The sequence below is a fragment of the Saimiri boliviensis genome, chromosome 21 (assembly GCF_048565385.1).
Source record: "Saimiri boliviensis isolate mSaiBol1 chromosome 21, mSaiBol1.pri, whole genome shotgun sequence".
In the NCBI taxonomy this organism is placed as follows: Eukaryota; Metazoa; Chordata; class Mammalia; order Primates; family Cebidae; genus Saimiri; species Saimiri boliviensis.
The window spans coordinates 25,167,049-25,194,597 of record NC_133469.1 but is presented as its reverse complement, the minus strand read 5'-3'; the positions used below and the strand labels follow the sequence as shown (position 1 = coordinate 25,194,597).

Sequence of the window (27,549 nt, the reverse complement as noted above, 5' to 3'; positions counted from 1 at the left end):
TGGAGTGCAGTAGCACTATCTCAGCTCACTGCAACCTCCGCCTTCTGGGTTCAAGCAATTAATTCTCCTGCCTCAGTCCCCTGGGTAGCTGGAATTACAGGTACTCGCCACAAGGCCCGGCTAATTTTTGTATATATAGTAGAGACAGGGTTTCACCATGTTGGTCAGGCTGGTTTAGAATTCCTGACCTCAAGTAGATATGCCTTCCTCAGCCTCCCAAAGTGCAGGATTTATAGGGGTGAGCCACCACGCTCAGCCACTACTTGTTTTATTCCCCTCTTCTTTCTTACTTATTTTTGACAGGGTCTTGCTCTGTTGCCCACTGGAGTACAGTGGCACGATCTTGGCTCATTGCAACCTTGACTTCTCAGGCTCAAGCAGTCCTCCCACTTCAGCCTCCCAAGTAGCTGAGATTACAGACAGGCACCACCACACCCAGCTAATTTTTTGTATTTTTGTAGAGACTGGGTTTCACTATGTTGTCCAGGCTGGTCTCAAACTCCTGGGCTCAAGAGATCTGCCTGTTTTGGCCTTCTAAAGTCCTAGGATTACAGGTGTGAGCCACTGTACACAGCCTCATTTCTTCTTAGTGTTGAATACTATTTGTCTAGATGTACTACAATTTATTTATCCATTAACCCACTGAAGGACATCTTGGTTGCTTTCAAAGCTTGGCAATTAATAAGTAAAACTCTTGTAAACAATCTGAGTGCAGGTTCTGTGTGGATACAAGTTTTCAACTCATTTGGGTGAATACCAAAGAATGTAATTGCTGGATCGAATGGTAAAAAGTATGTTTAGTTTTGTAAGAACCTGCCAAACTGGACCAGGTGCAGTGACTCATATCTATAATCCGAGCACTTTGGGAGGCCAGGGAGGGAGAATCACTTGAGGCCAGGAGTTCAAGACCAGTTTGCGCAACATAACAAGACCCCATCTCTACAAAAAAAAAAAAAGTTTAAATATATTAGTCTGGGCCAGGCACAGTGGCTCACATGTATAATCCCAGCACTTTGGGTGGCTAAAATAGGTGGATAACTTGAGGTCAGAAGTTCAAGACCAGCCTGGCCAAAATGGTGAAACCCTTTCTCTACCAAAAATACAAAAAAATTAGCCGAGCATAGTGGTACATGCCTGTAGTCCCAACTACTTGGGAGGCTGAGGTAGGAGAATCACTTAAATCCGGGAGGTGGAGGTTGTAGTGAACTGAAATTGCGCCACTAAACTCCAGCCTGGGCAACAGACCAAGACTCCATCTCAAAAAAAAAAATATATATATATATATAATAATAATGTAATATTAGCCTGGCATAGTGGCGTGCACCTGTAGTCTCAGTGAATTGAGAGGCTAAAAAGGGGTGGAATTCTTGGGCCCAGGAATTTGAGGATGTAGTGAGCTATGATCACACTTACACACTCCATTTTGGCCAAGAGTGAGACTCATTTTCTTTGTTAAAAAGTTTTTATGCAGGCCGGGCGTGGTGGCTCAAGCCTGTAATCCCAGCACTTTGGGAGGCCGAGATGGGTGGATCACGAGGTCAAGAGGTCGAGACCATCCTGGTCAACATGGTGAAACCTTGTCTCTACTAAAAATACAAAAAATTAGCTGGGCGTGGTGGCCCGTGCCTGTAATCCCAGCTACTCAGGAGGCTGAGGCAGGGGAATTGCCTGAACCCAGGAGGCGGAGGTTGCGGTGAGCTGAGATTGCGCCATTGCACTCCAGCCTGGGTAAAGAGAGCAAAACTCCATCTCAAAAAAAAAAACAAAAAAAGTTTTTATGCATAAATATATAAAAGAAACTGCCTGTCTTCCAAAAGTAAACCATTTTGCATTCCCACCAGTAAGGAGTGAGAGTTCCTGTTGACCTACATCCTCAGCAGCATTTGGCAGTGTTACAGATTTTGGCCATTCTAAGAGGTGCACGGTGTTATTTGTTGTTTGTTTCTTATTACAGAGTTTTAAGAGTTCTTTGTCCTTTTTCAGATTATGCTTTTACAAATATCTCTTGATTTTCTCTGAAGATATGAGAAAAGTTGTTCCAAAGGTAAGTTACAAGCCAACCAGAATACACTGTGAGTACTAGAAGGCCAAATAACCGCCTGGGTGCCAAGTGCTGGCCAGCTCAGACTTCCCAGGGTGGAGGCAGTAGTCAGCTCAATGGCTGGACACTGGGGAGCTAAGCTGGTCACTCAACAAGTGATGATCAGGCATGGCCAGTGCCATGCCTTAGCCCCTTGCCCCTAGAACCATCCAAAAACTACCTTTGGGACCTACACACTCTGATGGCCCCAGGAACCTGAGAGATGACCCAGCAAAGAGCCTTTTAACCTTTCTCCTATCCTGTCTCCAGAGCTTGGAAAGCCCTTCCCATTGTACTGCCTCTTCCCTGCACTCTGCTCTCAAAAGCCCCACCCAGGTCTGCCAGGGCACACCCAACTCAAAGAAAGCGAAGTTTCACAGAGGGCCTAGGAACAATCTTTTTTTTCTTTTTCTTTTTGGATACGGAGTCTCACTCTGTCGACCAGGCTGGAGTGCAGTGGCAAAATCTCAGCTCACTGCAACCTCCGCCTCCTGGGTTGATGCAATTCTCCCATCTGAGCCTCCCAAGCAGCTGGGATTACAGGCACCCACCATCATGCCTGGCCTTCTTTTTTTTTTTTTTTTAAGTAGAGATGGAGTTTCACCACGTTGACTAGGCTGGTCTTGAACTCCTGACATCAGGTGATCTGCCTGCTTCAGGCTCCCAAAATGCTGGGATTACAGGCATGAGCCACCGCCCCTGGCCCTAGAACAATCTTGACAGCCCTACACCCCAGCCCTCTGTCTTCAAGCCCTGGCCTAAGTAAGCACTCCAGTAAACAGCGCCTCTGCTGGGGAGCAAGGCTGACATGCACCAGTTCTCCACATTCTTCTACACTCAAGCCCTGCCCTGGGAGGGAAGGCAAGAAGCAAGGGCCTCAAAGGATGGATAAGATGAAGTAAGGCTGGGCCGGGCGCAGTGGCTCAAGCCTGTATTCCCAGCACTTTGGGAGGCCGAGGCAGGTGGATAACGAGGTCAAGAGATCGAGACCATTCTGGTCAACATGGTGAAACCCCGTCTCTACTAAAAATACAAAAAATTAGCTGGGCGAGGTGGCGCGTGCCTGTAATCCCAGATACTCAGGAGGCTGAGGCAGGAGAATTGCCTGAACCCAGGAGGCGGAGGTTGCAGTGAGCTGAGATCGCACCATTGCACTCCAGCCTGGGTAACAAGAGCGAAACTCCGTCTCAAAAAAAAAAAAAAAAAAAAAAAAAAAGATGAAGTAAGGCTGAGGAGTGGGAGAGGCCTCCCAAGCAGAGAGGACTAAAGCCTAGATGGCAGGGACTTGGAAGGAATGGCACAGAGCAAGACAGGAGGTTGCGGGCAGACAGTGTGGCCCCAGGGATACTGAGGCCACATGTCCAGGTTTAAACCAACCCCCTAAGCAGCTGAAAGCACTGCTGGCATATTCATCTGCGGGGAGACCTATTAGAAAGGTGGGGGAACTCAGGGCCAGTTAGAGAGGGAAGATACTTAGGAACAGTCCAGGCCTAGTACGCCTGTGTGTGGAGAACCTGCATGCACCCAGGCAAGGTTAGGGTAAGACAAAACCTTCCTTAACGGCTGGACATGGTAGCTCCCGCCTGTAATCCCAGCACTTTGGGAGGCTGAGGCAGGTGGATCACTTGAGGTCAGAAATTTGAGACCAGCCTGGCCAATCTGGTAAAACCCTGTCTCTACTAAAAACACAAAAATTGGCCCAGCTACTTGGGAGGCTGAGGCAGGAGAATTGCTTGAGCCTATGAGGTGGAGGTTGCAGTGAGCCAAGATTATACCACTGTACTTCAGGCTGGGCAACACAGCGAGACTCCATCTCAAAAAAACACAAGAAAACAAACAAACAAAAACAAAACCCCACCTTCCCTAATGCCTCCTTCAGTAAACACAAGAGCTGTCTACAACACTATATTTAAGTCAAAGTGACAACACACCCCTCTCAAGCCTCTCCACTCAGAAAAACTAGACTGTCTTGTTACCAATGAGTTAATGGGGGAACTGAGAAAACATTGCTTTTAGTTTTTCATTTTTTTTTTTTTTTGAGACAGGGTCTCATTCTGTCACCCAGGCTGGAATACAGAGGTGCAATCATGGTTCAGTGCAGCCTTGACATCTGGGCTTTAGCAAGCCTCCCACCTCGGTCTCCTAACAAGTAGCTGTGACTACAGGCAAATGCCAGCATGCTCAGCTAATTTTTTTATTTCTTGTAGGATGGGGTCTCACAATGCTGTCCAGGCTGGTCTCAAACTCCTGAGCTCAAGTGATCCTCCCGCCTCAGCCTCCCAAAGTGCTGGAGTGCTGGGATTATAGGAGTGATGTACCATGCCCAGCCAGCTTTTAGATTTCAATAGGAGGATTAATTAGTGGTGGTGGTAGGGGAAGTAAGTAAACATCATAGTCATTTATACTGCTTGAACCATGTAAAAATAGCTTTCCCTAGCCGTGTATGGTGGCACACCTGTAGTACTAACTAGTTGGGAGGCTGATGGGGTTTCTTTTTTTTTCTTTTGAGACAGTGTTTCATTTTTGTTGCTCAGGCTGGAGTGCAGTGACGCAATCTTGGCTCACCACAACCTCCATTTCCCAGGCCCAACGGATTCTCCTGCCTCAGCCTCCCAAAGTGCTGGGATTACAGGCGTGAGCCACTGCACCCAGCCAGAGACAGGGTTTTGCATGTTGGCCAGGCTAGTCTCAAGCTCCTGGCCTCAAGTGACCTGCCCACCTCAGCCTCCCAAAGTGCTGGGATTACAGGTGTGACCCCTCGCGCTCAGCCTGTTTTTGACTTTTTTGAGACAGGGTCTCATTCTGTCACCCAGGCTAGAGTGAAGAGGTGCAATCATGGCTCACTGCAGCCTCCACATCCTGGGCTCATGTGATCCTCCTGCCTCAGCCTCCCTAAGTGTCAGGATTATAGGCATGAGCCACTGTGCCTGACCAGATCTGCTTCTCCTGAGCTTTGCCCATGTGCCAGGCATGTAAGACTTTATAGCCCTTAGCTCTCATCATGAACTCTGGGTGCAGGCTGCTGCTACTCCCAGTTTACAGGTACACAGGAACATTCTCAGATTCTCCAAGCTAGGAAGAGGCAGACCCTGAGGCTAGAACTGCTAACTTCGGGCCAGATGGCCTCGTTCATGCTTGACCCCAGCTCCTCAGATAGGACCTGGCCCACAGTGAGGAACAGGGAAGGTTGGTCAGTCCTGGACAGTGAGTAAAGACATTTGGTAGAAAAGACATTTAGTAGATTTCACCAGCAAGCGCGTGTATGTGTGTGTGTGTGTGTGTGTGTGTGTTGTTTTGTTTTGTTTTTTGCCTGCCTCTCTCTCTCTCTCTCTCTCTCTCTCGCCCTCCCAGAGCCACCGCGCCCAGCCTAAAAAAAATTTTTAAAGGAAAATACAAAAATTAGTTGGGTATGGTGGCACATGCCTGTAATTCCAGCTACTTGGGAGGCTAAGGCATGAGAATTGCTTAACCCAGGAGGCACAGGCTGTAGTGAGCCAAGATGGCATCACTGCACTCCTGCCTAGATGACAAAGCAAGACATTGTCTCAAAAAACAAAATAAAACAAAAACAAATTCTTTTGTAGAGACAGGATCTCACTGTTGCTAAAATTTTTTTAAAAATTAAGCCGGGCGCGGTGGCTCAAGCCTGTAATCCCAGCACTTTGGGAGGCCGAGGCGGGTGGATCACGAGGTCAAGAGATCGAAACCATCCTGGTCAACATGGTGAAACCCCGTCTCTACTAAAAATACAAAAATCAGCTGGGCATGGTGGCGTGTGCCTGTAATCCCAGCTACTCAGGAGGCTGAGGCAGGAGAATTGCCTGAACCCAGGAGGCGGAGGTTGCGGTGAGCCGAGATCGGGCCATTGCACTCCAGCCTGGGTAACAAGAGTGAAACTCCGCCTCAAAAAAAAATAAAATAAAATAAAATAAATAAAAATTAGCTGTGCATGCTGGCATGCGCCTGTAGTCCCAGCTACTCAGGAGGCTGAGGTAGGAGGATGGCTTGAGGCTGGAAGGTTAAGGCTGTAGTGAACCATGATCACACCACTGCCTTCCAGCCTGGGTGACAGAGTGAGATCCTGCCTCAAAAAGAGGAAGCAAAGGCCGCCACGGTGGCTCACACCTGTAATCCAAACACTTTGGAGGCCAAGGCAGGCGGATCACCTGAGGTCGAGAGTTCAAGACCAGCCTGACCAACATGGTGAAACCCCGTCTTTAAAAAAAAAAAAAAAAAAAGTTAAAAAGTTAAAAAAAAAAAAAAGAGGAAGCAAAAAGAGAAGCAGTTCTGTTGCTACTTGAGGCAGGACACACCTCTCACCACCCAAGGAACTTGGCCAAACTCATCTGAACTTCTCTGGGGATCTTTCCTAGTCTGGGGCTCTGAGGATGGTCAAAGGAGTGGCTTAGGTGTGCACAAATCACACAGACCATGTGTCCTTCCCAGTGATTTTTGGTGAAAGAGGGGTGTAAAAATTAAAACGTGCCGGGCGCGGTGGCTCACGCCTGTAATCCCAGCACTCTGGGAGGCCGAGGCGGGTGGATCACGAGGTCAAGAGATCGAGACCATCCTGGTCAACACAGTGAAACCCCGTCTCTACTAAAAATACAAAAAATTAGCTGGGCATGGTGGCGCGTGCCTGTAATCCCAGCTACTCAGGAGGCTGAGGCAGGAGAATTGCCTGAGCCCAGGAGGCGGAGGTTGCGGTGAGCCGAGATCGCGCCATTGCACTCCAGCCTGGGTAACAAGAGTGAAACTCCGTCTCAAAAAAAAAAAAAAAAAAAAAAAAAAAAACATAAGATATACCTTCCAGGTAAAGACCCAAAGCTCTACAAATGAATTTCAACATTAGAGCAAAACTTGCCCTTTGGGAAGGCAGCTCAGAAATAGTAAGGGATGGGCCGGGCGCGGTGGCTCAAGCCTGTAATCCCAGCACTTTGGGAGGCCGAGGTGCGTGGATCACGAGGTCAAGAGGTCGAGACCATCCTGGTCAACATGGTGAAACCCCGTCTCTACTAAAAATACAAAAAAATTAGCTGGGCATGGTGGCGCGTGCCTGTAATCCCAGCTACTCAGGAGGCTGAGGTTGCGGTGAGCTGAGATCGCGCCATTGCACTCCAGCCTGGGTAGCAAGAGTGAAACTCCGTCTCAAAAAAAAAAAGGCTTTTCTCTTCCTCAGCGCTGCCTATGGAGGTGGCAACCATCTCCTCGGCATCATGGTCACCCTTAGACCCCTTGTGAAGCCCAAGATCGTCAAAAAGAGAACCAAGAAGTTCATCTGGCACCAGTCAGACCAATAATGTCAAAATTAAGCATAACTGGCGGAAACCCAGAGGTACTGACAACAGGGTTCGTAGAAGGTTCAAGGGCCAGATCTTGATGCCCAACATTGGTTATGGTAGCAACAAAAAAAGCACATGCTGCTCGGTGGCTTCAGGAAGTTCCTGGTCTACAACATGAAGGAGCTGGAAGTGCTGCTGATATGCAATAAATCTTACTGTGCTGAAATCGCTCACATTTCCTCGAAGAACCACAAAGCCATCATGGAAAGAGCTACCCAGCTGGCCATCAGTCACCAACCCCAATGCCAGGCTGCACAGTGAAGAAAATGAGTAGACAGCTCATGTGCAGGTTTTGTGTTTAAATAAAACTGTAAAAACTACAAAAAGTGGGGCGGAGGGGGGTGGAGCTGGGCATGGTGGCTCACACCTATAATCCCAGGACTTTGGGAGGCTGAGGTGGGTGTGGGTGGATCACAAGGTCACGAGTTCAAGACCAGCCTGGCCAAGATGGTGAAACTCCATCTCCACTAAAAATTAGGAGGGTATGGTGGCAGGCACCTGTAATCCCAGCTATTTGGGAGGCTGAGGTAGAGGACTGCTAGAACCTGGAAAGCAGAGGTTGCAGTGAGCCGAGACTGCACCACTGCACTCCGGCCTGGGAGACAGAGCCAACACTCTTGTCTCAAAAAAAAAAAAAAAAAAAAAAAAGAAGAAGAAGAGGAAGAAGAAGAAGAAAGAAGAAGAAGAAGAAACTTTCATATTAGAAATTTTTGAATAAACAAAAGTTAAAAGAAAACAACAGGCTGTCTGAGTGTCTATTGATTGGTGGGTCACACCTGTAATCCCAACACTTCAAGAGGCTAAGGCAGGAGGATTGCTTGAGCCCAGGAGGTTAAGGCCAGTCTTGACAACACAGAGAGACTGCCAAAAATTTTAAGAAATTGCCGGGCGCGGTGGCTCAAGCCTGTAATCCCAGCACTTTGGGAGGCCGAGGCGGGTGGATCACAAGGTCAAGAGATCGAGACCATCCTGGTCAACGTGGTGAAACCCCGTCTCTACTAAAAGTACAAAAAATTAGCTGGGCATGGTGGCATACGCCTGTAATCCCAGCTACTCAGGAGGCTGAGGCAGGAGAACTGCCCGAACCCAGGAGGCAGAGGTTGCGGTGAGCCGAGATCGCGCCATTGCACTCCAGTCTGGGTAACAAGAGTGAAACTCCGTCTCAAAAAAAAAAAAAAAAAAGAAATTAGCCAGATGTGGTGGCATGCGCCTGCAGTCCAGCAGTCAGAAAGTTGAGGCAGGAAGATTGCTTAAGCCTGGTAGTTTGAGGCTGCAGTGAGCCATGACTGCACCCTTGCACTCCAGCTTGGGCAATGGAGCAATACCCTCTCTTTTAAAAAAAAAAACAAAAACAAAAAAAAACAGGCCAAGCATAGTGGCTCATGCCTGTAATTCCAGGACTTTGGGAGGTGAAGGCTGGCTGATCACCTGAGCTCAGAAATTTGAGACCAGCCTGACCACAATGGAGAAACCCCACCTTTACTAAAAATACAAAAAAAATTAGCCAGTGTGGTGGTCCACGTCTGTAATCCCAGCTACTTGGGAGGCTGAGGTAGGAAAATTGCTTAAACCTGGGAGGCTGAGGTCGTAGTGAGCCAAGATTGTGCCATTGCACTCCAGCCTGGGAAACAGGAGCAAAACTCCGTCTCAAAAAAAAAAAAAAAAAAGACAGTATGCCTAAAAAATATTTTTCCCAGACACAAAGGATTAATACACAGAATTCCTACAATTCTGTGTATTAAAGAAACATACAAAAAGAAACATACTAAAACCCTAATAGATGATAGACTGCAGAAATATATAATCAATAAGAAAAAGAAAGAAAGAAACTAAGTCAACCATAATAAAATTAAAAACGCGCCGGGTGCGGTGGCTCAAGCCTGTAATCCCAGCACTTTGGGAGGCCGAGGCGGGTGGATCACAAGGTCAAGAGATCGAGATCATCCTGGTCAACATGGTGAAACCCCGTCTCTACTAAAAATACAAAAAACATTAGCTGGGCATGGTGGCACGTGCCTGTAATCCCAGCTACTCAGGAGGTTGAGGCAGGAGAATTGCCTGAACCCAGGAGGCGGAGGTTGCGGTGAGGCCGAGATCACGCCATTGCACTCCAGCCTGGGTAACAAGAGTGAAACTCCGTCTCAAAAAAATAAAATAAAATAAAATTAAATTAAATTAAAAACGCAAATCAAATTGGTAACAGTGATTTACTTCTGTATGTTTGCTTCACAGGCTTTGTCATATACTAACAGTTTTCCAGGAGGGCCCTATGAAAGCCTTAATTATTGCTTTTGCTAACAACAGCAGCATACCAGCAAGCTAAGCACTTCACACACATGCATTTATTTAACTTTTCCAACATCCAAAGAGGTTAAGTATCACTCCCATTACAGAGGTGAGGTTACCAGGCCCAAGTGCATCCCTCACCCAAGATCCCCAAGCCAGTCCAGAACAGGGCTGAGGCTCTCACTTTGGTCAGATTCCACAGCCTGAGCTCTAAAGTACCAGTCACTCAGTACTCCCTTTAAAAATGCCTAGCAGGCCAGGCATGATGGCTCACACCAGTAATCCCAGCACTCTGGGAAGCCAAGGCCAGAGGATCAGTTGAGTTTAGGAGTTCAAAATCAGCCTGGGCAACATAGTGAGAACCTCATCTCTAAAACATAATAATAATAATAATAATAATAATAAATAAAAGGCCAGGCATGATCCCAGGACTTTGGGAGGCCGAAGCGGGTGGACCACCTGAGGTAACTTGGTCGACATGGTGAAAACCCGTCTCTACTAAAAATACAAAAAAATTAGCTGGGTATGGTGGCAGGCACCTGTAATCCCAGCTACTCACAGCTTGAACCCAGGAGGCAGAGGTTGCAGTGAGCTGGAATCATACCACTGCACTCCAGCCTGGGCAAAAAGAGTGAAACTCCATCTCAAAAACAAATAAATAAATAATAAAAATAAAAATGCAGAGCAACCTCAATGACAGCCAAGGATATGTATGGGCACTTATGCAGACAGAGTCTATAGAAGTATAAATTGGCACAACTTTTCTGGAAAATAATATATACCTATAGCCCTACAGATGGTCTGTTCCATATATATACATATAAAATATAGCTCTGATCCTAACAGAATACTATGCTTTAAAATCAGAATCTAAAATATAGAACAAAGATTAAAATAAATGCTTAGATATATAATCATACAAATATTATGGGATATAGTATAGTTATCAAACATCATGTTCACGAAGTTTCCAGGCAGAGACTAAACAATTATAAAAAGATAAAAATAATTATTGAGTGCAGTAGCTCACGTCTATAATCCTAGCACTCTGGGAGACCGAGGCAGGAGGATCACTTCAGCCCAGGAGTCTGAGACCAGCCTTGGCAACACAGGGAGACCCCATCTCTACTTTTTTTTTTTTTTTTTTTTTTTTGAGACAGAGTCTTGCTCTGTTGCCCAGACTGGCGTGATCTCGGCTCACTACAACCTCCGCCTCCCAAGTTCAAGCAATTCTCCTGTCTCAGCCTCCCAAGTAGCTGAGATTACAGCTGCCTGCCACCACACCCGGCAATTTTTGTACTTTTAGTGGATACAGGATTTTACCATGTTGGCCAGGCTGGTCTCGAACTCCTGACCTTAAGTGATCTGCCTGCTTTGGCCTAAGTGCTGGGATTACAGGTGTGAGCCACTGCTGGTCCCCGTCTCTACTATTAGAAAAAAAAGGCTGGAGGCAGTGGCTTATGCCTGTAATCCCAGCAGTTTGGGAGGCCAACGTGGGCAGATCTTCTGAGGTCAGGAGTTCAACAACAGCCTGGTTGCATAGTGAAACCCCATCTCTACTAAAAGTACAAAAATTAGCTAAAATCGCTTGAACCCAGTAGACGGAGGTTGCTGAGAGCCAAGATTGCACCACTGCATTCCAGCCTGGGCAACAGAGCAAGACTCTGTCTCAAAAACAAAAACAAGAATTAGCTGGGCATGGTGGTGCACATGTGCAATCCCAGCTACTCAGGAGGCTGAGCTATAAGAGTCACTTGAATTCAGGAGGCTGAGGTTACAGTGCGCCAAAATCACATTACTGCACTCCAGCCTGGGTGACAGAGTAAGACTGTCTCTAAAATGAAACAAAATAAAAAGAAATTAGCTGGGTGTGGTGGCACACACCTGCAGTCCTGGCTACTCAGAAGGATCACTTGAGCCCAGAAGTTCAAGGCTGCAACAGGTCATGATCACACCACTGCACTCTAGCCTGGGTGACAGAGCAAAACCCTGCCTCAAAAAACAAAACATTAGCCGGGCGCGGTGGCTCAAGCCTGTAATCCCAGCACTTTGGGAGGCTGAGGCGGGCGGATCACGAGGTCGAGTGATCGAGACCATCCTGGTCAACATGGTGAAACCCCGTCTCTACTAAAAATACTAAAAATTAGCTGGGCATGGTGGCACGTGCCTGTAATCCCAGCTACTCAGGAGGCTGAGGCAGGAGAATTGCCTGAACCCAGGAGGCGGAGGTTGCGGTGAGCCGAGATCACGCCATTGCACTCCAGCCTGGGTAACAAGAGTGAAACTCCGTCTCAAAAACAAAAAAAACAAAAAAAACAAAAAAAAAAACATTACATTATGAATTTATGAAATGGCTTATTAAAAACTGCATGAAAAAAGGCTGAGAGGAAGTATGCTGAAGGTTAAGAGCGGACACATTCACTGGGTTAGAAGCTTCAAGAAGGTTCACCACCATACCTCCAGTTCCTAAAGGGCAGTGCCCAAAAAGTAACTGAATTTCTTGATGATATGATTATGGGTAATACTTTCTTTCTTAGATGTTACCTTAGAATCTTAGATCTAAAAAATTAGAGAAAAACAAATGTTTAAAGAGAATAGACCTGAGTTGCATTGGCAACAATTAAGTCTCTAGGAAGCACCTCTCCAGCCTCCCCTCCCACCTGCCCTCCTCTGTACACACAACCAGGACAATCACTAGGTGGCTACCCAAGGACAGCACCCTCCACAAAGGCGCTGGGCTGCGCTGCCATGCCTTCACTGGCCTGGCTTTGCTTTCACCCCAACTGGGCAGACCTCAGGTGAGTTTGTATAGTACATTCCCATGCTGGCCCAGCTGTCCAATGCAGGAGGACCAAAGGCCCGGTTTGGGGTACAAGTGTGAACCCTGGGGATACCAGATGTCAAGAATGCCTTAACTGCTCTGGAGAAGGAAGAAAGACTTTGTTGAAACACTCGTCATACAAACCCAGAGCCCTGGAAGGAAGCAAGGGAGAGGACCGACAAGAAGGTGGTATACACAGGGACAAGAGCAGCCCTGGCTGTGGCTTACTGTCTCCAAGGCAAAACTTCGGCCTGGAGACTCCTCAGAGCCCCACCCCAAGCACACAGGGATTCTACCAGCCAGCCTCCACCTTTGGCCTAGTGAGACTTTAACCCACTGCTCCATCACCCCTACCAGCGTGAAACCAGAGGGAGGCCTTTGCATTAGCTGTGGCAGAGCATGCCCAGCAGCAATCTACCCTTGGAGCTGGGTGGCAGGCTCTCAGGCCACTGAACTCTCAGAGCCAGACTGCCCAAAGAGCCACAGATTAACTGTTCACTTCTTTGATCAGTAGTATAAACAATCTCAATTAGAAAAGGGACAAGTGGTCTCACGGTCCTAGCCATTCTCACATCCCTAGAGTAGGCAAAGGCTGCACTCACAGGCAAACCTCTCCCATGCAGAGATGTCTCTGCCACCCACACCCTTTGCCCTGAGCCCTAACACCATCAAGCCTAAAGAAATCTAAAGGAGGCCGGGTGTGGTGGCTCAGTGCCTGTAATTCCGGCACTTTGGGAGGCTGAGGCAGACAGATCACGAGGTCAAGAGTTTGAGACCAGCCTGGCCAACATGGTGAAACCCTGTCTCTACTAAAAATACAAAAATTAGCCAGGCGTAGTGGCACACGCCTGTAATCCCAACTACTCGGGAGGCTGAGTCAGGAGAATCGCTTGAACCTGGGAGGCAGAGGATGCAGTGAGCCGAGATCACGCCACTATACTCCAGCCTGGGCGACAGAGTGAGACTCTGTCAAAAAAAAAAAAAAGAAAGAAAGAAAGAAAGAAATCTAAAGGACACATCCTCAAAATCAGACAGGCAGCTCCCAGATTTAAACATTGTGAGCATATACTAAATCATTACAAAGCATTTCTTTCCTTAGTTATCCAAACGATTATGGAAATAAACTACAAATCCAATGACTGCTAATCAAATTCAGGGACTTATTTTAAAAAAAGGCATGACCTTATAAACAACATCAAGAAAACACCTACAGGAAGGAAGCACATTCTATGTTCTGCTTTGGCAAAGTAGCAATCCATCCATGAGAAAAAAAATACATACAGGACCGGGTCAGGCACAGGGAAAAGCCCTAAGGCTCAGATGTGCAAAGTGGAAATGAAAAGGAAGAGAGACGGTGAGTCAATGAGGAAGAACAGGAAAGGAGGGCACTCAGGCCGGGCAAGGCTGTGAGCTGGGGTAGCTGGAAGGCTACACAATGACCAGGTGAGGTCGCCTGGTGGACAGATGGTGGAGCTTCCAGGGAGAAGGCAGGAATGGAGATGGGTGTGGGAATCCTTCACGTCCTGCATAATCTATGATCCTGAAAGAAGTAGGGTACCCAGAGACAAAACAGAACTGGAGAACAGCAGGAGACCAAAAAGAGCCATGTTTAAGAGTGAGGAGGAAGGAGTGGCAGGACAGGAGTGAGTGGCAGGCTGGTCACAGGACTGGAGGCTGGAAAGCTGCCCGTCCTCCCAAAGCTCAGGAGGCAAGCAAGGGCCATGATGTCAAGGCTGCCAAGCCAGAGACATGCCAACAGTCAGGACAGCCCATGGGCTGGGTGTGATGTGGTTTCAGGAGAGTGAGAGGAAGGGGGATTGCAAACTGGAGTTAATTGTAAGACAAGACTCTTGAAGGGTGAAGGGATCAAAAAATGCAGAAAAGAGTAGACACTGAGAGGATGCTAAGGTCCAGAGAAAGCCACTGTTAGGAGGGGCTTCAGCCCATTAGAAGGCAAAACTCTGAGAGATGAGGCAGCTGGGCTGTGGGGGCAGACACTGGAGGCGTAAGCCCCAGAAAAGACATGGGGTGAGGGGAACATGTGGGCAATTAGGAAAAGGAATTTGAGACAAACAGAAGGCACAGGTTGGAGGGGACCAGAAATAAAGCCCAAAATACAGGTATCCGAAGGGTTAGAGACATGAATGCAAAACCAAGAGAGAAAGCAAAACAACTAGAGGAGAATGCTTGCCCCCCTCCCAAGGCAGCTCAGAGAAGGTCCCGCTGATCAATCAGGCCAAGCGCACAGAAGCCAGGGAAGCCAGGAAAGAGCAGGAGCACAGACACACTCCTTTTCTCTGTGTCCACAGATCTACAAAGCTTAGGACCCCTTGAGTTTTACAAAACCAGTGCCAAGACGTGACTCTACTCAGGACCCAAGGCTACACTCCCTGCCTTATTACCCTAGAGTGACAGTCACTTCTGTGCATCTGCTGGCTGCCTAGACTAAGAGTCTACTAAGGAGCAGAAAAACAAGCCCAACAGCACACACAGGAAGTGGTAGTGTTCAATACTCACAGGAACAATAAGCCCTTGCCAAGTCAATAAATTAGCTTCATCAACCTGGATGTTACGGAAGTTTTTCATTCCACATTTGCGGATTTCTTCAAGCTCCTGTTGATTGACAAAGCATAAAGGGGTGTCAAATAGGGGAAAGCACCACATATTAAGAACCCTCCTGATGCCCTCAAATTAAACCAAGTGCCAAAAATGCCAATGACAAAATTGGAGAGTGAGGACTAAACCGTGCCTGGAGTGGTTAAGGAGGCATGGAGTTTGCCATGGCAGTCCCCACTGCAAGGTCATTGCCTCTACCCATGTCCCAGACCAACACAAGCCCCCACCTCAGTGAACCCCCCCAAACATGACGGGGGGAACTGTGCTTCTGCGGTCATACCACCTCCTCTTTGAGTTGGTCACTATGCCTATTTAAATCCCTCAGTGTGGGATCTCATACATGACAGGAACTATACTGAGGTACTGTACACCTGTTGCCTTCCAATCAAAATTCATTAAGCACTGATTATGCATCAGATGCTAAGAACCTAAAGATGAATAAAACCAGGGACTGGGAACAAGTCAGACACAAACGCATATCCAGTTTTCTACCCAATGCTGTAGATTTCAGAAGGACTCCATGGGCACACAGCAAAGAGAACCATCCAGTCTGGGACTGCGGTGGGAGTAGGGGGGCGGAGATGGGAAACCTTCCCTAAGCCTCAGTTTCCCCAACTGCAAAACAGACCTAGAGTACACAGAAAATGTACACATAGAAAATGAAGGGGAGGCCATGTTGTGGGCAACAGGACTCCTTGCAAATATATGGCATTATTATATAAACAGTCAACTCAACAAGCGCCATTTCACCCAGAAAGCACAACTTTACGACTTCAGGATCCGGCCTGAGATGTCTTCAGAATTGTCTGTCACCTGTTTTTCAACTGTGCACCAACCTGACATTTCCCATTGCCTCCGACACCTCCGTGAACGCCTGGCAGGCACAATAACCCAAGCCACCCGGCATGCCCTCCCACCAGCACACCAGCCTCACCAACATTCCTCTACTCTGACACACGGAGTGCTGCTCCATACGCCTCAGCCTGGCCTCCCATCCGGTGGCACAACACCCATCTCCACACCTCTCAGGCACCTTCTCTTCGGCAGCCCTAGCACCACCCAGCTGAGCCCTGCCTCCTTTGCCAGGCTGCTTCCTTTGGCCCAGCTCCAGCACCCTCTAGAACCTCCTTATATGGTGCTGCAGCTCAGAGCAGTATGGGGGCTCCCTATCAGCCCCAACATCGAGCCCAAAAACTCCTCTGCACCTCATACTTCCATCACATAGTGGTAGTTTAAAAGGCACCTCGAGGCTACACAGGCAGGGAAGGAAACAACTTCCAAGGAAGGGGGAACAGGAGCCCAGTTACCGGTTCTGAGTAGGAGGATGTGCTGGGCGCCCAGCCCAGAGCAGCCGAGAGGGAGAGTGCACTGAATGAACACATAAAAGAGGCAGAACACACTGGTGCTTCATAACAGGCAACAGGCACGAGTTTCTCCCCACAGGGTGCTCCTGCTTGTCACCCTCATCTGCCCACCACAATCACCCGGACTTGGGCCCAGCCCCAGAAATTCTGGTCCAGCAAGTGTGGGTGGAGCCTGAACATGGATTTCTCACAGGCTGTGCCTGAAGTGAGGGAAGAGGTGCTGCTGGGAGCAATGACAAATCCATTTCTCCCTGAGGAAGCATTGGCAGCATGGGCTGTGACCTCCTGCAGTGAGAAATGGGGTAGCCTGGCCCCTCTTCGCCTGCATGAGGCCCCTCTGCCTGCATGAGGAAGTATGGAACCTGAGGGACTGCTCCAACCTGCCAACTGTCACCTAGTCCTCCTGCTCACAGGACTCAACAGAAATGTTCCCCTGGCTATTATGAAGCCTGGACAGACTCAGGAAGGGGAAGAAGTCTCACACCCACACTGCCACCCTGCCACCTCCTTCCACTCTCCAAATAGAATGTAAGCTCAACAAGGGCAGAGATTAGGAAGCCCTGATCCTGCCAGGGCCTAGCTCACAGCGGTGTTCAAACATGTGCCTAATGACCAGGTTGGTGGTTGGATGGGAAGCTGGGGCTTTGGGAGGAAAAAAGAACTGGGGTGGGAAAGATTCTCTATAAATACATTTCCAATGCTGTGTTTGGCTTTTTTGACCTTGGCTCAAGATACTAGAGTAAGATTCCCGGCTAAGTACAGAATATAGCATGCATTTCCCTTAAGGCTAGAGTCCTAGCAAACAAAATGTTTTAAACCAAATACAGATAGAAAAAAAATATGCCAGATAGAACTCTCAAACTAGACAACTAAAAAAAGAAGAAATAACAGTGACAATATCTAACATTTACGGGAGAAAACACATTTTAAAATTATCTGTAAATATATTTTATGGTTTCAGAAATCCACATTCCAACAGTATAAAGTATGGGTGATAAACACAAGGTAAATCTCACAGGAATTACAAAAATATGGCAAGACAAAACCCAACTGTAACATGAGAGTGAAAAACGGTATCTTGCTCAAGAAAAAGGAGAGGAAGCAGTGAGGAGCACCATAGACAGGGGTGCAGAAAGAACACTTACTGGTGCTTTGGTGTCAAGGAGATCCAGGGGATCCACAGACAAAGATAAAAGCAATAGTGCCATGGGAGTGAGCCACACACCTGGCCAGAGAGAAGAATGGGCAACCCTGAGGATGCTAACGACAGCAGAGTTGGGAAGCACAGAGAATCCAAAGCAGGGTTGTCAGATAAACTACCAACTTACCTTGCTGTCAAGTTAAGCTCTCCGAAGTCAAAAGAGGCAACCTCCTTTGCATAATTCTAACCAACAAGGAAGAACTGATGGCAACGCAGAAGTGAGAGAAACTAAGACAAACAAACGAACAGGCCCTGCCATCTTCAAAGAATGATGAGCATCCTGTACTAGAAAAGTTTCTCAACAGGGTGTTGCCAGCATTCAGACATGACTCTGCACCTGAGCCTCCCAAGCCCTTACCCTGAGACAGATGCCAGGCATTGTGATCAACCCACCCCAATTTCCCAACGTCCTCTAGAGCCCCCACTGAGAACCACGGGCACTATGAGTGGCCAGGATGCTAAAAGACCTGCATTGCAGGTACTGTGGACAGATGGCGCTGTGGACAGGAACTATTTAGCCCAAAATGTTAATCATGCATCCACTGAGGAAAACAACTTCAAGAAGATAAATTCAGGCCAGTGATGGTGGTTCATGCCTGTAATCCCAGCATTTTGGGAGGCCAAGGTGGGTGGATTGCTTGAGCCCAGGAATTCGAGACCAGCCTGGCCAAAATGGCAAAACCCTGCCTCTACTAAAAAAAAAAATACAAAAAATTAGCCAGGTATGGTGGTGTGTGCTATGGTCTCAGCTACTCGGGAGGCTGAGAGGTAAGAGTGGGAGAATCAACTGAGCCCTGGCAGTCAAGGCTGCAGTGAGCCAAGATTGCAACTACTGCACTCCAGCCAGGACATTAGAGTGAGAACCTGTCTCAAAAAAAAAAAAAAAAAGAAGAAGAAGAAGAAGAAGAAGAAATTCAAATAATTGAGAAGAGATCAGTTCCATCTGAATATCTGAGACTCAAAAGGCCAGATGACTCAAACCCTCAAGATGGTTGTAAACCCTCAAGCAAACTGTGTCCCAGTAACTGAGAATGGTCCTGATAGTGAAAAATTAGGGAAGGAATTGAAGGACACCAATGTAAATTCCAAGAAGTGGAATTCAAAAGGATGTTACAAATGACAGAAGAAAGGACCTGATAAAAACCGCAAGAGCAGCCCAGCTCTAGAACAGTTAGGAAGACCAAAGCCAAGAATGACAGACGCTTACAAATAACACTCCCACAAAGGTTTCAGTTCTGCTCAGAGCAAGAAGCAGTCCAAGTCAGCTGCTCAGGGCTGATGGTGCAATGCTGACAAACTGAGAGAAGAGTTCAAGGGAAAGCAGAACCAGGCAGCTTGCACGTTCCTTCTCTTCATGAAGACAGCAGGCTTCCCAACCAGGGCAGGTGGTGCCAGAGAGAAAGCAATGCTTCTCAGAATGAGATCCACTTCTGAGCCCAGAAGTAGATTTCAATGTATAGAAAGAACTGAAAGAGCCCAAGGGTGTCACCCAGCTCTTGAAAAAGGAAAACATCCATGCCCCAAACTCAAGCCCAGGGAGCCTGATGCCCACTCCAGGGCAAAGTGTGGAACATGGCAGACAGGGATGGTTACTTAACAGCTTTGCAAGCACTAACAGGAGAGATGGACCCTGGGCCCCAGCAGAAGGTCACTGACCCAAGTCCTGAGAGGAGACAGAACAGGATACTGCTGTATACAGCCAGTGCTCTGTCACACAGCTCAGAGGTACACACCTGGGACTTGGCAAAGTAGTTAACAGTTTCTCTTTTGCTTCTTTTTGGGGTCTACAATGAGGCCTAGAAAAATAACTGTTTGGCCAGGCGCAGTGGCTCATGCCTGTAATCCTAGCACTTTGGGAGGCTGAGGCAGATCTATTACCTGAGGTTAGGAGTCCGAGACCAGCCTGGCCAACATGACGAAACCCCATCTCTACTAAAAATACAAAAAGAATTAGCTGGGCATGTTGGTGAACACCTGTAATCCCAGCTATTTGGGAGGCTAAAGCAGAAGAGTAACTTGAACCTAGGAGGTGGAGATTGCAGTGAGCTGAGATCGTGCCATTGCACTCCAACCTGGGCAACAAGAGCAAAACTGTCAAGGAAAGAAAGAAAGAAAAGAAAAGAGATAGAGAGAGAGAGCGAGAGAGAGAGATGAGAGAGAGAGAGAAAACTATTCAAAATCTCCCCAGGTAATCCTAATACAAGGCCAGGTTTGAGAACCCCTTAGGAGCCACTAATTTGTGGTCATAGTCCTCTTTAAGAAATCTATGCCAGGGCCAGGTGTGGGGTGTGGTAATTCATGCCTGTAATACCAGCATTTTGGGAGGCCAAGGCAGGTGGATCACTTGAGGCCAAAAGTTTGAGACCAGCCTGGCCAACATGGTAAAACCCTGTCTCTACTAAAAATACAAAAATTAGCTGAGCATGGGGGTGCATGCCTGTAGTTACAGCTATTCAGGAGGCTGAGGCATGAGAATCACTTGATCCCAGGAGGCAGAGGTTGCAGTGAGTCACAATCACACCACGGTACACCAGCCTGAGCAACAGAGTGAGATTGTTTTTAAAAAAAGAAAAAAAAAAAAAACTAGGCCAAGAATAGTGGCTCATATCTATAATTCCAACACTGGGAGGTCAAGGCAGGAGGATCACTTAAGCTCAGGAGTTGAAGACCAGCCTGGGCAATATAGCAAGACCTTATAGCTTAAAAAAAAAAAAAAAAAATCAAAAAATTAGCCAGGTGTGGTGATGCATGCCTGTGGTCCCAGCTATGCGTGGGCTGACTTGGGACAACCAGTTGAGCCCAAAAGGTCAAGTGAGCCATGATGGCACCACTGCACTCCAACCTGGTCAACAGAGTGAGACCCTTTTTCAAAAAAAAGAAAAGAAAAGAAATCTAGGCCAGGCGTGGTGACTCACACTTGTAATCCCAGCACTTTGAGAGGCCGGCTAATCACAAGGTCAGGACTTTGAGACCAGCCTGGTTAACATAGTGAAACCTCATCTCTAATAAAAATACAAAAATTAGCCGAGCATGGTGGCACGCGCCTGTAGTCCCAGCTACTCGGGATGCTGAAGCAGGAGAATCACCTGAACCCAGGATGTGGAGGTTGCAGTGAGCCAAGATCGCACCACTGCACTCCAGCCTGGGCAACAGAGTGAGACTTTGTCTCAAAAAAACAGAAAAGAAAAGAAATCCAGAAGCACTAGATGACTCTTCCCCCAGCAAAATACGTAGGAATCCTCCCATCCAGTAATTCTAACTATAATTCTTTGACATAACCCAACAATTCCAACTAAAACTCTTTGGTACAACCCAAATGAGCAGCGTGCAGAATCCCACAAGGTTAGCCTGGTGATTTCCTCCCTTTAACTCTTTCCCCAGGATGTCTCCTGGAAGGATGTCCCCAACTTACCTGCTATCACCGACCCCACATCCCCAACATGTTCATCATTGAAAGCCTCTCTCAAATACCTGTTCCTCTAAGGAGCTCCCCAAGTCCTGGCTAAAAGTGATGCTCCTTTTTCTCAACAGCCACTACGATGTTTCTGTACAAAATAGATAAACAGAGGCTGGATCAAGAAGAGCTGAGGAGAATCGAAATGATTTTAGAACTGGTGGCCTGAAGTCGCCCTGGCGGAAAGTGGGCTCAGAGAGATGCAGTCAGATACCGTCTATCAGGGAAGGAACAAATACAGGCTTAAAGACCAAAAGCCTCCAAGAGTCCTTGATAGCAAAACAACACCTCAAGTCACAGAATAAAGTATTTTAGAGATCCAGTAAAGATCTGGTCTTGGTCCAAACACTTAATTTTTTGCCTGGTACAAGACATGAACCTTAGCAGCAGTGTGAAAAACGGACTGGTTTAGCTGACCAACCGTTTGTACTATCCTCAGCTATTCAGAGCTAAGTGCTGTGTCCGGAAGGGCACCATACGTTAGAAGACCACATCAAATAAGGGCTGCTCAAGAAAAGAAGAGCAATGACCATGTCCTAGGAACAATCAAAAGGATCAGGGACCTATGGCCTAAAGAGATGTGAAGATGACACACATCCTCTTCAAACGTTAAAGAGTTCACCTCCTGGCTGGGCAAAGTGGCTGATGCCTATAATTCCACACTTTGTTGTTTTTTGTTTGAGCCTAGCTCTATCACCCAGGCTGGAGTGTAGTGGTGCGATATCAGCTCACTGCAACCTCCACCACCCAGGCTCAAGTAATTCTTGTGCCTCAGCCTCCTGAGTAGCTGGGACTACAGGCGCGCACTACCATGCCCAGGTGATTTTTGTATTTTTAGTAGAGATGGGGTTTTGCCATGTTGGTCAGGCTGGTCTCCAACTCCTAACCTCACAAGATCCACCCACCTCAGCCTCCCAAAGTGCTCCTGTAATCCCAGCACTTTGGGAGGCTGAGGTGGGAAAATCACTTGAGGCCAGGAGTTGGAGACCAGCCAAGGCAATTTAGTAAGACCTCATCTCTATGAAAAAAAACAAAAAATGAAGCAGAAGGATTGCCTTTGCCCAGAAGGTCCAAGCTGCAGTGAGCCATGATAATGCCACTGCACTCCAGCAACCTGGGTGACAGAGCAAGACCTTGCCACCAAAAAAAAAAAAAAAAAATTAAACTTAAAATTTTTAATTTAAAAAGTTTACCTGCAAAAGATTCAACCTTCTATATGAGTAAAGAAAAAAGAATTGGGGCCAGTAAGTGTTCCCAGGCAGCTTTTGATTCAGTGCCAAACTCCTTAATGCCACTTCCACGTGGTCTAAGCCCCCCTGACTTGGGGCAGCAGGCGTCATATCACTACAGATATTCAAATGGATGGAGCAGACTGGTCATCCACTGTCCAGGGCTGTCAGCAAGAAGCCACCTGCACTGGGCAGGAATGTGCCACACACCCTCGAGTCTCCTCTGAAGTCAATGCCACAGGAGCAGGTGAGCAGACATGTGGAGGAATAACCAGTGGGGCCAGTTAGGGATGCTTCAGATGTCACGGCAGTGATATGGGCAGTATGTCTCAATGCAAAGACAGTAAACAACCATATTCCATGTCACTGTGTCATTTTTATATCTGTTAAATGGCAAAAGGCCTGTAGTATCCCTAAAGGAAAACTAAGTTTAACATCACTTTTCTTGGCTGTTGAGGTTGGTTTAAAAGAACAGAGAAATGCTGCTCTAGAAACCTTTTTTCTTTTTTTTTTTTTTTAGACAAAGTCTCATTCTGTCACCCAGGCTGGAGTACAGTGGTGCAATATCAGCTCACTGCAACCTCCACCTCCCAGGTTCAAGCAATTCTGTCTCAGCCTCCTGAGTAGCTGGGATTACAGGTGCCCACCACCATGCCCAGCTAATTTTTGTATTTTTAGTAGGGACAGGGTTTCACCATCTTGGCCAGGCTGGTCTTAAACCCCTGACCTCGTGATCTACCCACTTCAGCATCCCAAAGTGCTGGGATTACAGGCATGAGCCACCATGTCAGGCCTGCTCTAGGAACCCTTAGGTCAGAGCGAGGGAAGTCCAGCAGACACCCATGGAGGGAACACCTTTGTGGAAGACAGACTCTGAGATGGGCCTTGAAAGATGGGGGAAGACAGAACTGCTAGAGAACAGGAGTCCATACGTGGGAAATGTGTATGCAGAGGCATGGAGTACAGATATCAGCGGGAGTATTAGGGAAGCAGCAAGGAAGCCAGTTTAGCTGAAGTGTTTACCAACTCAGGTAAGTCATCATCGGGGCCAGAACTTTCAGCCAGGGTGCATGGCCAAGCCCCTGGGAGATGTTTAACACCAACACGCAGAGAGGCAGGGGAGGGGCAGGAGAGGGGCACAGAGGAGAAGGAAGGAGAGCTGACTGTGCCTAGGTGTCATCTAGGACCTATTTACTGCATCAGCCCCAAGGGCAGGATGGGTACCTTTGAGTGGGGAGTCTGTGATGTGTACTCCAAATGTCTGTGATGTGCACTCCATGCCCTGCTTAAGAATCATCACATTCAGGGCCAGGCATAGTGGCTGACACCTGTCATCCCAGCACTTTGGAAGGCTGAGGTGGGTGGATCACCTGAGGTCAGGAGCTCAAGAGCAGCCTGGCCAACCTGGTAAAAGCCCATCTGTACTAAAAATACAAAAATTAGCTGGGCATGGTGGCACATGCCTGTAATCCCAGCTACTCAGCAGGCTGAGGCAGAAGAATTGCTTGAACCCTGGAGGCAGAGGTTACAGTGAACTGAGATCACTCCACTGCACTCTAACCTGGGTGATAGAGCGAGATTCTGTCACCAAAAAAAAGGAAAAACAAAAGGAAAAACAAAAGAACACCACATTCATATCACCCAGTCTCTTGGCAAGGAAAAAGCTGGAGCCTTGATGACTGCAGTGTCATTTCTTTCTTTTTTTTTTTTTTTGAAACGGAGGTTTGCTCTTGTTGCCCAGGCTAGAGTGCAATGGCGCGATCTCGGCTCACCGCAACCTCCGCCTCCTGGGTTCAAGCAATTTTCCTGCCTCAGCCTCCTGATTAGCTGGGATTACAGGCACGTGCCACCATGCCCAGCTAATTTTTTGTATTTTTAGTAGAGACGGGGTTTCACCATGTTGACCAGGATGGTCTCGATCTCTCGACCTTGTGATCCACCTGCCTTGGCCTCCCAAAGTGCTGGGATTACAGGCTTGAGCCACCGTGCCCAGACAAATGCAGTCTCATTTCTACAGCTAGAAACAAGCTCCTAAAAGGACCAAAACCTCCCACGGAGCTAGGCACATAGAAGAAATGCAAAAAAATTCCCCTCTGACTGCAAGTCTATAGTCACCAAACCCCAGACACTGTTCTGAATTTTTTATTTTTGAGACAGAATTTCACTCCTGTTGCCCAAGCTGGAGTGCCATGGCACGATCTCTGCTCATTACAACCTCACCAAAGCCTCCCAGGTTCAAGCGATTCTCCTCTCTCAGCCCCTTAAGTAGCTGGGATTACAGGCGCACATTACCACGTCCGGCTAACCTTTTGTATTTTTAGTAGAAATGAGTTTCACTATGTTAGCCAGGGTAGTCTTGAACTCCTGACCTCAGGTGATACGCCCGTCTCTGTCTCACAAAGTGCTGGGATTACAGGCATGAGCCACCCCACCTGGACTGTTCTGATTTTTTTTTTTTTTTTTTTTTAATGAACACTGGCCAGCACAGTGGCTCACACCTATAATCCCAGCATTTTGGGAAGTAAAGGTAGGAGGATCGCTTGAGGGCAGGAGTTCAAGACCAGCCTAGGAAACATAGCAAGATCCCATCTCCACAAAAAAATAAGAACAACAAAATGTGCCAAGAAGCCTGGCATGGTAGGCTGGGTGAGGTGGCTCAAGCCTGTAATCCCAGCACTTTGGGAGACCGAGGCAGGTGGATCACGAGGTCAAGAGATCGAGATCATCCTGGTCAACATGGTGAAACCCTGTCTCTACTAAAAATACAAAAAAAAAAAAAAAAAAAATTAGCTTGGCATGGTGGGACGTGCCTGTAATCCCAGCTACTCAGGAGGCTGAGGCAGGAGAATTGCCTGAACCCAGGAGGCGGAGGTTGCGGTGAGCCAAAATCGCGCCATTGCACTCTAGCCTGGGTAACAAGAGCAAAACTCCGTTTAAAAAAAAAAAAAAAAAAAAAAAGCTGGGCATGGTGGCTCAAGCCTGTAATCCCAACTTTGGGAGGCTGAGGCGGGTGGATCACGAGGTCAAGAGATCCAGACCATCCTGGTCAACAAGGTGAAACCTCGTCTCTACTAAAAATACAAAAAAATTAGCTGGGCATGGTGGCACATGCCTGTAATCCCAGCTACTCAGGAGGCTAAGGCAGGAGAATTGCCTGAACCCAGGAGGCGGAGGTTGCGGTGAGCCGAGATCGCGCCATTGCACTCCAGCCTGGGTAACAAGCGCGAAACTCGGTTTCAAAAAAAAAAAAAAGAAGCCTGGCATGGGAAAAAAAAAAAAAAAAAAACAGGCCAAGTGTGGTGGTTCACGCCTATAATCCCAGTACTTCTGGAGGTCAAGGGGGTGAACTACTTGAGCCCAGGGGTTTAAGACTAGCCTGGAAAACATGGTAAAACCCCATCTCTACCAAAAAATACAAAAATTAGCTGGGCATAGTTTCACCTATAGTCTTCAGCTACTTGGGGGGCTGAGGAGGGAGGATCACTTGAGCCCAGGAGGTGAAGGTTGCAGTGAGGTTTTACCACTGCACTCCAGCCTGGGGGATAGATTGAGACTCTATCTAAAAACAAAATAAAATTAAATAAAAATTAGCCGGGCAGGCCAGGTGCAGAGACTCACACGTGTAATTGTAACATTTTGGAAGGCCGAGGCAGGCGGATTGCCTGAGCTCATGAGTTCGAGACCAGCCTGGGCAAGAAGGTAAAATTCCGTCTCTACTGAAATGCAAAAAAGTAGCCAGGTGTGTCAGCGTGGGCCTGTAATCCCAGCTACTCAGGAGGCTGAGGTGGGAGAACTGCCTGAACCCAGAAGGCGGAGATTACAGTGAGCTGAGATCATGCCACTGTACTCCAGCCTGGGACAGAATTGAGACTCCATCTCTTAAAAAAAAAAAAAATTAGCCGGACATGGTGGCATATACCTGCAGTCCCAACTACTCAAGAGGATGAGGCAGGAGGGTCCACTGAACCCAGGAACTTGAGGTTATAATGAGCTATGATCATGCCACTGCACTCCAGCCTGGGCAAAAGAGCAAGACCTTGTCTCCTGAAGAAAAGAGGCCCGGCATGGTGGCTCACATCTATAATCCCAGCTTTGGGAGGGTAAGGCAGGCAGATCATGTGAGATCAGAAGTTCAAGACCAGCCTGGACAACATGGTAAAACCCCATCTCTACTAAAAATACAAAAAGTGGGGCATGGTGGCTCATACCTGTAATCCCTGAACTTTGGTAGGCTAAGGCAGGCAGATCACAAGGTCAGGAATTCAAGATGAGCCTGACCAACATGGTAAAACCCCATCTCTACTAAAAATACAAAAACTTAGCTTGGCATGGTGGTACATGCCTGTGATTCCAGCTTCTCAAGAGGCTGAGAAAGAAAACTGGCTTGAATCTGGGAGGCAGAGGCTGCAATGAGCCAAGATCGTGCCACTGTACTCCATCCAGTCTAGGCAACAGAGTGAGACTTGGTCAAATAAATAAATAAATAAATAAGCAAGCAAGCCAGGAGTGCTGGTAAATGCCTGTAGTCCCAGTACTCAGGAGACTGAGGCACAAAAATCACTTGAACCAGGGAGGCACAGGCTACAGTGTGCTGAGATCACGGATGGAAAGGAGAGGAAAGGAGAGGAAAGGAGGTGAGGAGTGGGGGGAGGAGATTCCAACAAAGAACAGAAACAGAGAGATGCTAGGAAAGGGGCAGTCATGCTATGAGAGGAAGTGGTCAATTATGAAACCATTCTGCACTGTTTACAATTCACAGCACATGGGATATAACTGGAGCCTCACCGTAGCCTTGAGATGGGCAAATGGGGCATATTAGCCCCATTTTACAGATGGTAAAGCCAAGGTTCAGAGAGGTTCAAGTGAAAGAAACTGTACAGAGCAGGCCCAGGACTAGCAACACTACTGAAACTGCTCCTCTTTGACTATCTCAGCCACCCAAAGTAGTGGGTTAATGCTCCCATCAGAAATGGACAGAGCAGGAGGTCTTCTTTACTCTGTGGGATCCCAGGAGGGCTTAGCTTGCTCTGGAATAGTACTGCCCAATATTTACATCAACAAAAACATGAACGTATTCAGTATTTCCCCTAGCCCAGCACAGCTAGTCATGATGTGCCTGTGTTATACAAGGATTATTTCTAGGCTCCTCCTGCCCA

The 27,549-nt window shown here is 47.5% G+C and overlaps 1 protein-coding gene across 1 annotated transcript in view; it reads right to left on the bottom strand.

The window, feature by feature from the left end:
• UBE2L3 (ubiquitin conjugating enzyme E2 L3) overlaps nucleotides 1-27,549 on the bottom strand; it is a 56,750-nt gene that overhangs the window by 14,737 nt on the left and 14,464 nt on the right. The window contains exon 2 of the mRNA XM_003942643.4: nucleotides 15,047-15,142. Coding sequence (XP_003942692.1) covers nucleotides 15,047-15,142 — 96 coding nt within the window. The remainder of the gene's footprint in view (nucleotides 1-15,046; nucleotides 15,143-27,549) is intronic.